Source organism: Carassius auratus, unplaced genomic scaffold (assembly GCF_003368295.1).
Source record: "Carassius auratus strain Wakin unplaced genomic scaffold, ASM336829v1 scaf_tig00000254, whole genome shotgun sequence".
In the NCBI taxonomy this organism is placed as follows: domain Eukaryota; kingdom Metazoa; phylum Chordata; class Actinopteri; order Cypriniformes; family Cyprinidae; genus Carassius; species Carassius auratus.
Genome location: NW_020523286.1, coordinates 583,822 through 595,734, shown reverse-complemented (window position 1 = coordinate 595,734; position 11,913 = coordinate 583,822). Strand labels below are relative to the sequence as shown.

General features: G+C 35.0%; 1 protein-coding gene across 1 annotated transcript; it reads right to left on the bottom strand.

The window, feature by feature from the left end:
- Positions 1-4: 4 nt before the first annotated feature.
- Positions 5-11,396, bottom strand: LOC113068877 (immunoglobulin superfamily member 21). The gene is made up of 10 exons (XM_026241761.1): positions 10,678-11,396; positions 6,799-6,911; positions 5,226-5,347; positions 4,981-5,099; positions 3,885-4,000; positions 3,262-3,742; positions 2,358-2,458; positions 1,648-1,840; positions 1,179-1,217; positions 5-1,095 (listed from the first exon to the last, which is right to left on the bottom strand). Exons 1-10 carry the CDS (start codon positions 10,739-10,741, stop codon positions 1,019-1,021), a joined length of 1,425 nt encoding a protein of 474 aa, XP_026097546.1. The 5' UTR covers positions 10,742-11,396; the 3' UTR covers positions 5-1,018.
- Positions 11,397-11,913: the final 517 nt, after the last annotated feature.

The following is an 11,913-nucleotide window of genomic DNA, read 5'->3' as shown; positions in this document are numbered from 1 at the left end:
CTCAAGAGGCGGGACAGAACTCAAGTATCGTACGAAGATTGAGAGAAATAATTAGTGAAATATTTATTTATAATTTATGCTACACTGTTATCCTCTCATTGTGCGTGAATAAGTCATGATGATCACTGTTAAAGACTCGAAGGGGCTCATCGTGTAAAACTTCTGTGAGATGAGGAATGTGTATCTGTTTTGTCATCCAACTTTCCAACATCCTCATACGTTTTCATGCAAAAATTAAATTTCATTAAATAGTTAATCTCAGTAGCAAGAACTCGGAAAACTCGAGTTCCACAGCTAACAGGGAACGTTCTCCGTCACGCCAACATTGACATTTTGTTCATACAAAAGAAAGAAATTAAATTCTCTGTATCAAAGATGCAGAGATAATGAGGTTGCGCTATTAATGCTTTACATCACTGCTTGAGGAACTTCTCAGTGCACACCAGCCAGAAGAGGCTATGGACATTTAATGCATAAAAAAGGTATCATGTCTGAAGATCTATACCGTCATCTAGAGGTCATATGCAGTAGGTGAATCTCATTCTCAACATTCAATAGCTTGAACCATGAAGTCAAGTAAGTGATTTTGCACTCAACAGCTGGGATATAAAGAACAACATTAATGAAATGACATTACAATAAGCTGTTTAGAATGATGAAAGCTGTAATGTATGTCCAGGATTATCTGTAGGCTATATGGGCCGTCCCATTCCACTTCTCTCTAATCCTTTTCTGCAACACAGCTGTGCACAAATACAATGTAGAGTTTATGAAGTCAAAGCATGAATATGTCAGTGTATTGTGCCAAAACAGGTGCGGAACAAACTGAGCTGAATCGTTGTCACATGGTTGGGGTGGTCAGGGTGGGTTGAGCTTATCGTTCTCATTCTGAGCACATATTTCTCTGCAGCAGTCTCAGTCCTGGATTATAGCGTAGCTTCTGGACAGCGACAGAGATGGCAGAGGAGCTGACAGAGTATCAGAGAGGGTTACTAATGGAAAGCGCATCCCATAGTGCTCATGTTAACTCCAGAGTCAATGACAACAGCAGCAACATCAGTGAGGGCCCAAGCATGTCTCCAGCAGAGTCGCCAACTGAAAATGATTTAACAGTCACGGTGAGAGTTTATCTACAATACTGTTGGATATGTAATGTGTAGGATGTTTTTGTGCCTTACACTTCAGTTGTTTAGTCTCCTTCTTGATCCTGGGATTTTCTGTTAAAAAATGTAAACTTTAGTTAAACTGTAAATGGTCCATAAACCATGTCCATAAATAGTTATGCATGCTGGTATCAAAAAAATACCATACACTATGTGTGCACTATTTTATTTATTTTTTATTTTTTGCCCACTGATCAAACACTGTGATGTCTTTTGAATATAAACAGCTTACTGCGATTATATCTCACTAAACAGAATGGGACATTTCATTATTGAGTACAAATAAAATAATGTAAGAAATAGGGGTGTTTGGCAATGGACTGAACATTTTAATGTATGCGAGTGCTGGATAAAGTCACTCTGAGCGTCAGATGTGGATCCAGCATTGTGAAGCAGACACATCTTAGGAAGAAACTGGACAGTTATCTAAGTGTTGGCTACAGACCACTTGAATTATTTGTGATGCATCTTCTGGTATACTGACCAAATACTATGAGGCGGGTGTGAGTGTTGGTAGATCCCAGTGGGTTTTGGACTGTGCAGCGATACATGGATCCGTTGAGCTCAGCTGGGACTCTCTCCAGAACCAGTACTTTCCCAAATCTCTCTTCACTTCCATCCAGCAGAGGTCCTCCCACACGTGTCCATGTGAAAAGAGGCTCTGGAAACACTTTATTCTGTGACACAAAGAGAAAACCAAAATATTCATTCAACAATTCAGACATTTAAAGCACTGAGCATGGTTATACCCTGCAGAGAATATAGTTGATATCTTTAGACATGCAAGTGTGAAACATTACAAACAAAGCTAAAATATTTATGTGGAGTTGCTAGGGAGACTCTTTTTAATCATTTATATACATTTGCTAAACACCACTGGCAGTATTCATTTGCTCATATATTTTATACTTGAAGAGAATATTAAACATTTTTCAAAAGAAGCTCTCAAAGACATTTAAGGTACACTATAAATTATTAAAAGCAAATTATTTAGTTCAACATTTCCGAAAGACATTGGTAGGCATTATAATGTAAAACATTTGCCATTGCTGTTTGCCGTGCATTCAAATTAGAGCAGGCATATTCTGCTGAGACAAAAACATGAATCACTGCTACTGTTAAGCTGCATTGTTTGCAAATAATTATTTTGCACCACTTTATATGCTAGAAACATTTCTTCTTTCATGACTGTACCGCTTTGGGCCCCATTTGGAATCCCTCCACTTTGATGCGAACCGTGTCTCCCACTTTTGCTCTGCTTGGTGCCACAGAGAGTTTCGGGCCTTTTGGAGCAGCTTGAAAACAGTGAGAAGTAAAAGTGTTGTCATTATATCAGAGGAGGCAGAGAGTCATGGTCTTCCATTTATATATATATATATATATATATATATATGTATATGTGTGTGTGTGTGTGTATGTATATATATATATATATATATATATACACATACACACATATATATATATATATATGTTATACCCTGTGTAAACAGTAAGGCTTAGTCTAATATGGTAACAGTAACTAGCATTAAAATATATATGTATATATTTCAAAAAGACCAATAATTAAAATCAATAATTTTAAAGTGAATTTAGGTATCACTAATTTATTTACACTGAAAAATGTATATTAATTTTGCTAATTGGTAAAGATTGCATTTAATAGTGTTTGCAAATTTGAAGATGAAGTAAATGTTGAAGTAAAGTTAATCTTAGTGTAAAAACAGGACAAAGGAGCAAACATGATGAAAATATGAAATAAAAAACTTATATTGTGAAATATATTGTGAGACACTAATAAACATACTTAAGGCCCATTCACACCAATAATAACTATAAAGACAAATATATCAGCGTCTGTTTATCTGTTTAACTTTGTTTATCAGCTGGAAAAAATCTTTCTGAAATTGATTCCAATGATTTCGTTTCTCTGTGCCTTTATCATTATAGCTGTGCCGTGGGCCCTGCTATTCTTTTATATTGAGAATGGGATTTAGAACTATATCTTTATCGTTATCTTCATAGTTATCGTCTTTGGTGTGAACAGGCCTTTAGACTCAGTAAATGTATTTGGTAACGTATATAAAGGGACACTCACAGAGCGTAACCTCTGCCTTCATGGGCATGGAAAGAGCAGGGTGCTTGACTTCACAGGTGAACAGAGCCTCATTGTCCAGCTGTGGGTTCAAGTGCCATGTCAGCATGGCTTGGACCTCCAAAGTACCGTCATGAAGCTCAGACTGTGTATGGTTGAAGTAATACATCGGGCTTGAGCTCAGCACCCAGCGGGGAAACTCTCGGCTGATCACAGTCTCTGGGATGACCTCTGTGGTGGGACTGGCTTCCTCTTGACCAGGGGCTCCAGATGTGTAACTGCGCTGGGGCCGGTCCTTATCCAGACGCACCGGCTCGCTGTGAGGGTCCAGGAAAGAAAGAGACTTCTGAACTTTTGTATCATCCAGTTCTCGACTCACAAGCGGCTGGTTATCTAGGGCAGCGAGCAAGCCTCTGTTTTCCACTTTCTCAGCAGACGTGAAAGGATGGACTTCTATAAGTTCTCCATCCCTCTTGAAGTACACCTGAGTTTGGTGAAGAAATAATTACGAAAAGTTACAACTGAACGGCAAAGAAACACATTTCCATTTAAATAACCTCCGCTTTGTGCATGTCCGTCTTTATTTAGGTTTTAATTTAGAGCTTGTTTTTAATTCTTCTACTAACCACCGGGGCAGGTTTTCCTCCAGTTACAATGCAAACAAGCGTGAAATTTTGAGCCTCGTAGCGACTGAATCGAGCTGGCTGATTTGCTGCCTCAACAGATATTGATTTTGGTGGAGCTGAGAAAAACAAAGACATTGAAAACTCATTATAAATCAATAGCTTCACACCAGCAATTCAAAGAAATAAGCAGAGAGGACAGTGCAGCATTCAAAGTAATTATTAGTATCTTTCCCTCAAGGGCACTTTTGTGCTTCAGACCGCAAGCCAGGAGATCCTCATTTAATGAGCTTTCAGTTTATAAGGAAAGTGCATTAATATAGGGAAGATTTATATCACAATAGCAAAATCTCTTGTTTTAAGTCAGTAATCCATGTGAAATCTTTCTAATGATTTCTTAGTTGCCATGAAATAAACTCTAGCTCGTATCTCACTTATATGTCACGGCATATTACATCGGATTGAAATGTATTAATTTACAAGTGCATGCCGAGGGAAATTGCATGAATACCCTGCTGAATATTCCCAGACTTTATGGGCATGTACGTACTTGCACAAGCAATTAAGATAGAGAGACTGAGAATTGAAAATATTGTCCTGGTTTTGATACCAAAAAGATATTCAGTACACACTATTATTGTACTATTAGGATAATACACTGCTCAATCAAAATAAGCATCTTTATCAAGTAGTTAATCATGAATTTTCCATTATCTGTATTACATTTACAGACAATCCTTTCCAATAACAGAAAAGTGCACTGAAATGTTTTTTTTTTTCTTTTTCCAGAGGTTACAGATATAGTTCACACAAAAATGAGAATTCTGCCTTAATGGACTCTTTCTCGTGTTGTTCCAAACCTCTTTCTTGTGTGGAACACAAATGAAAATATATCTGTCAGTTGGGCCCAAAGTTTTTCTTTCATGTACCCAAAAGAAAGAAAGTCACACAGGTTTGAAAGAACATGACTTTTAGAAGAACTATGGCAGTTAATAACAGAATATAATGGATTTTGTTTTGCAAATCCCTGCATTTTTATGACCACATACAATGCCTCAATGTAAAAAATTGTGTATGATGGTTTAAAACTAGAACCTACACATGACATTAAGAGTGATACTCCCAGATGCCAAGACCACCTTCTCTCTAGATATCCTGTCATAGATCCCCACGTGGCATTCATATGGTCCATCATCTTCCATCTGGACCTCAGGGAGCCTGAGAACAGTGAGGAACAATCTGTCTAAACACATAACAGCAGTCATAAAAATAGCACTGTGCGTGCCGAGAGGAAAGCCAAGTAATATCCACTATAAACTGCGCTCTGCTGGATATAACTATAACCTGACAGTTGACTGGTAAACAAGGTCCTCTCGTCTGCGGAAGTCCTCCATGTGAGAAAAATTGGTGTTGTACATGGCGTCGTAGGTGAAAATTTTCTGTTTTGATGTTCCACCTTCCGTCACCTTTGAAAAAAAGAACAATATACTATCATGTACTGGGTAAAAGAAAGTTGAGAGATTTTTTTTTTGCATTTACATGTTGGTAAATAATTGATTATTTGCAATAATTCACATAAATGTTCTTGTAAGTTCAGAAATAGCTAAAAAAAAAAGGTCTTTAGTGCATGTACAAAGTCATCTTATTAACTACAGTATGGACAAGATCCATTAACATCTGGCAACCACATTTGCAGTTATGCACCTGGCAGACACTTAGATTCAAAGCAAACTAATTGCTTTCAAGATAAATTTTCTTTTTTTTTTTTTTTAATAAACAAAATGGTTTGATGCACTGTAAAAAAATGACTGTGATTTTAACGGTAAAGAACTGTGAAAATGCTACAGTACAAACCTGTTTACTGGTTAACGGTAATTTCCTGTTACAGGGAAAAACCATAAACTTACGTTCCCAGAATTCTCTGCGTTGCATTTCAAATTTTGTTTGAATTTGATGTTTTTTCTTTGAAATAACTATGTTTCTTCTTAATTTCTTCTCATCTGTTATGTTTATTAGGTTTGTATGTTACATAAAATGTTGTTAAATTAATGTTTATTGCATATTTCAGTTTAATGAGTCTCACCATGATGGTGTTTAGTGCTTGTGTGAATGACACCCTGCACCTTCTATGTATCTTATTATTTAAAAGCTGCTTGTGATGGGCTTTATTTCACCACGTGACTTTCTCATCACCACCTGCTTTTGGTGATTACCAGTGTAATACAAAGGTACAAAACAGATTTCAGTACTTCAATAAGTTCGTAAATTAATATTATATCAGTTAAATTATGGTATTAAGCTGTAAATATAGAGTAAATCCGTTAAACCTACAACAGTGTAACTATATTTTTTACGGTATAAAACCGTTAAACCAAAAACGGTTTTACCGTATTTTTACAGTATAATTCTGGCAACCACAGCTGCCGTTTTTTCACCGTATATTTTACGGAATATTTTTAACAGTGTATTTTTTTCTCTATACATTTTTAATAGTTTGTATGATTTCCAGCGGAGGGGGATAGATGCAGAAAAGCTAAAATAATTTATGATTTTCTAAGTAATTAAATAAACATGATATATTGGAAATGTCTTTTTTTAAATGTCATGGAAATATATTGGCATACTGATGTGTTTAATTGAATGTTTTATCCGTTGGCTCATCAAACCTGACACACTTATGTCTCTGTGTGACGACAAAATGAAAACAGCTTGTTCTAAAATCACTGAGCCATTCACTCTTAATCCTGAATTTATTTTCATACTTTTGACAGCTTCTGTTCTCACAATGTCAATTTGCCAACTAAAAGAGTTTGAAAAGGCACAAAAACTAGCACACTGAAAAACAAGTGATTATTTTTTTCCAGGATGCTGAAATAAAAGGCGTATCATGCAAAGATGAAGCTCGGACCCCACTTACCCGAAACCACACAATCTCTCGTAAGTTGCCATCGGTCCTGAAATTGCACTTCAAAGTCACTGTGTCCCCCATAACCACAGGAGGGAGAGGCTCAATGGTGACTGTTAAATAACCTGGAAAAAGATAGCAGTGTCACTTTCTGAATGCATTATTACATCCTCAAATTGCACAGCCCTCCTTTAAAATCCCATTCAAATTACCAGCAATGAGTTCTAGCAAAATTACAGTGCTCTCCTCATTTCTGAACTCATTAAGTCATAAGTTAGCAAAACGGAGTGCTTTTGAAGAACGCATTATAAACCTTCCCCTAGAGAGGTCATACTGCAATGACAGTGAAATTATAGCATATAATGAGCTCTTGATCCAAGTTGTGAATATTTCAGATCAGAAAGCATGATTGCAAAAACCAATATTAATGGATATTGTCCGCAAGAAGATGTCTCTGTGGTGTTTCATTTATTTTTAATCTCCTCACAGCATGAAATAACAGCATTTCATTGGCACAAACCTGACAGGTATAACTGATTATCCATTATTCAACCAATTCTTTTTGTAATGACATTGATCCAGAAAAAAACAGTTCTTAAAACAATGTCTGTATTACAGACATATTAGTATTCATAGATTTCTGCTCTCAACTATGGCAAAAAAAAAAAAAAACAGCAAAATAAAAAGCAAACCAAAAACTAAATAGAACCAAATACCAAAGTAAATTACTCTATAAAAATAAACTTTAAAATAAATGATAAATAACAGACTTTAATCAGCACATTATATAGGAAATGTCTCCTTGATTATTTAACAAACTCTGCTTGTATGACATTGATCCATTGATCTATATTGCAGGCAATATTCCTAATTTCAATTTCAACTTCTTATGTAAAAAAAGTAAACAAATAAATAAATAAATACTATAAAAATAAACTCCAAAACAAGACTCATCGGTGCATGTCTGTCAGGTATTGTACCTCTCTGATGAAATGAAACAAATGTAAAAAAAAAAAAAAGCCCTTATTATGGGTTATGAAAGGGTCATATTTTGGTTTTAGGAGTCCCTAACAACAGGTTAACATGCATGCAAGGTCAAAAAACACTTTGATTGTCTTATAATTTTTAATTTAATTTAATTTTATTTAACTGTATTTGCTCAACGACTCCCAAATGATTTGTATAACTATTGTATAACATTTTTCCAAACCCCTACTTTCAGCCTGTAATGCCTGATAAAGCAGCGTTTGAACTGTAATAACTTACATTATTAACACATACACGTGCACTTTCAGATTTAAAACTTTGCAGAGCGTTTTCATTCACTTGAAGCGATGTGAAACAAAACACAAAACTAAACACAACAGAACATAAAGCAAAGCAAAATTTCAAAATGTAAAGAAACAAAATGAAAGCAAAAGAAGCTAAAAAAAATTACAACAAAAAAACAATATAAGTGCTACACACAATAAAACAAAACGTAAAGAAAACAAAGTAAACTCAAAAGAAACAATGTGAAAAGCTACAAAAAAATAAGAAACGGTAAAGTAATAAAAAAGTTAAAGTGAATGAAAAAAAAAACCTTTACATTTTTTTTTTAAAAAACAAAGCAAAATCTTTAAAAACAAATACCACCCAATTACAGTTTTTTTACAAACTCTAGACACAATGCAAAATCTACTATAAATACTGGATAATCAAAAAAGAAAAAAAGGTAAAGAAACAAAAAGTTAAATCAAACGAAGCAAAGTGAAACGAAACAAAACAAATAATCAAAAAGCAAAGCTAAATAGACTATAAATGCCACACTATAAATCAAACACCCATCTGTTTAAAAAAGGATTTGAAAAGATGCTACACACTCATTGTTTAGTGCATTACACTATTACATAATGGTTGTCACAAAGATGGATTCTTTGTGTAGTTTGATGCTTCATGATCTAAAGCTAGATTTCATCTCTTCCAAGTCTTCCAGCCATCAGTGCTGCCAGAGCTGTGTCCCTGTCCTAATAAAATGAAAGGACTTAGTTTACAATTGTTACTCAAATTTTTACCAACATCAGATAGACAGCATGAAATGCCTTCATATCTTGAACAATTGTGAAAAGCAGCCATGTCTTGCTGAGTGCTGTAGTTCCATTGAAACAGTCACCATGTACCGAGCACAGGCATCAGAGTGGGAGGCAATCGGCCTATAATCTGTCACAAATTCACTGACCTACAAAATCCCACTGCTCCACCGTATTGGCTTTTTTAAACTGTGACGTCAGTGAATGGATTATTTTTTTCAGTGTGTGTGTGTGTGTGTGTGTGTGTGTGTGTGTGTGTTTCTTCTTTCCCTAATCCATGGTATTTTCTCCATCATCCAAGTGAATCTATAGGCTGCCCCACATGCAACACAGGATACTGAGAATGTCCTGAGTGGAGACCGTCAATTTTGAGGGTTTATGACAGTCCCACACCACATAAGCACCTTTTATAGACTGCAATAATCTTGGAAATCACAGAAAATCAATCTCCGGTCAAATGTCAAAGTTGGTTGGAAATGTTAATGGTGATGTTTAAGGATTAGTTGGGTCGCTGTGATGATTTCAGTAATCTGTTTGATTATATAAACATGCATAAAAGCATATCAAAGGTTAAAGTGTATTAAAGATGCCTAGCGTACTCACAAGAATTTTGTGTTATCTGTGAATATGATGGATGCATTATACAGTCTGAAACAGTGGAGAAATTGATCAAAAATAATCAATGACATCAGTTAAACACTGATTGCTAGGTCACCATATATAATTAAGACGACGTGTTTTCTTTTTTCATACCCAGATTTACATTATTTACATAACGTCCAATCAATATTGGTTTTTAATGACTTATTCTTAAACCTTTACAATGAATTTGCCCCAATCTTTGCAGTAAATCATGACCTTTACTAAACAGTATCATTATTATTTACTCTAGTGTAAATTCCAGTTCTGTGAAACTCATTAAACGAAAGTCCAAAAATCTTATATATATATATATATATATATATATATATATATATATATATATATATATATATATATATATATATATATATATATATATATCATGATCATACTTGAATATGAAATCTGTTAAAAAGACTTGAGAGCTAAAGCAAAACACAGAAGGCTTAAATCACCTATCTATGATTACAAATAAAGAAACATGGCTAATGGTGCACTTCTCAAAGCTTCTGGACCTCTAATATGATCTGACCGGTGACATTAAGTGCTCAACTCAAGGGAATGAGACATGACAGGATGCTAGGGCAGCATTATTAAGTTACAGTAAAGAATTTGATGGCTAGAATCACTGATTCATGTCAAGAACACGCACTCTGTCTCTCAATGCATGCACATAGGCTTGAAAGAAAAAAAATGAACTCTACTCAACCTCAAATTAAAAAATACTTATTACATAATATTATATCTGCTTGCTCTTAACTGTATATACCTGCACTACTGTTCTGCAATCAATGACCTTTAATTATTTCAGAGTGCAGATAACCCCTCATAAAACTGGGTCAGGACAAAAGATTAAGCTTTATCCTCAAAATAACCACCCATCAAAAACATTAAACAAGTGCACCTGAGTTTAAACGACAAGCCACCTCAATCAAGAAATCCTTCAATCTAGGCATTCATACAGTGTGGAAAAGAATAGCCTGTAAGTTGGCTGTAAACATATAGTGCAGATGTGCTTTAGGTGGTTTGGTATGAACCTACCAAAATGTTAGTACGGACAAATATACTATACATTCAGTCCAAAGAGCGACTCTTAATTAAGTGCAGAGAAAATATCAGCATGGTATGACTTTTACAGCTGTTCTCTGCTTAAATCATACATAATTCAAGTTAAACTTACCTATAACGAAATCCAGCAGGTCAGCACACAGGAGCAAAGATAAAGTAATTATACTTATACTCATCTCTTTTGCGTTATTTTAATATCAGTCAATGCCGCAAGAGTGTCAGTATTCCATCTTAATATTATGTCAATGTCATCCTCCGTACAAAGCTGAAATACTGAGTAACTCGTCGCGATTCTGCTTGTGATTTCTCATGGTGTCCTTCTAAGGGAGCAGCAGCAGCAGCAGCAGCATCTCTCGCGCGCAGATTCACCAGAGCAACAGATTTGAATGAATTCATTCTCTCGTGCGCGCGCAGTCATTAACTCACACTCGCTCAGTAACCCCGAGCACTCGGAGCCAACGACTGCCCAGGGAGAAACACTTAATGCTACGTTATTTACATATTAAGGTTAGTATAAAACACTTCTGTGTTTACTCTAAAATTGTAAAATTTATTGTATGGATGGGGACATTTTTAAGTGATGAAATATGTGGTTTACTAATATACAATAATTATTAATTAATTATTAATTAAGTGCTAGACTATAGAGAGACTTCTATATGGATTGTCAGTTTTTGGCGCTCACACAAATACACAATATAAAAGGGTACATGACACTGATAGATACCTCTCAGTATATTGTGATCATAGAGGAGCAGGTCAGACATTTTTCCACAGAAACTGGGTTATTTTTTTCCTCTGTCTCTCTCAGCAGTTTCTCTCATATTTTCTTTTCACACAGAGACGTGAAGCACAAGCCACATTGTAAAGACTAAGAAATTGTTATGTAAAAATGCGGTGGGAAAAACTAGCTTAAACACTATAAAATAACATCTCTCGCCGCGCAGATTCACCAATATATATATATATATATATATATATATATATATATATATATTTTATAGGTCAATGTATATCGTCTATGTACATTAGTGGTGTTATGCTACCGTTTAGTTCAGGTTCATATGAAAATGATATTCAAAAAATTAATGGTTATGAATTGTAAATGGGTAGCAATATACTTGAAACTATATTTGCCTTTTTTGTTTTACCATAAATGTAAGAGGATGTGTTTTCTTTACAGAGCATTTTAACTCAACACACATTGTATTATAAGTACAGTTATTTTTACATCCTCCATAGTCACAGAGGTATGAACAACGTGCTTCTATTTAAGTTTTACAAAGGAGGGGCATTATCTTGATCAAGTCCTTCAATTAGCAATAATGAGATTCTTGATTTCCCATTA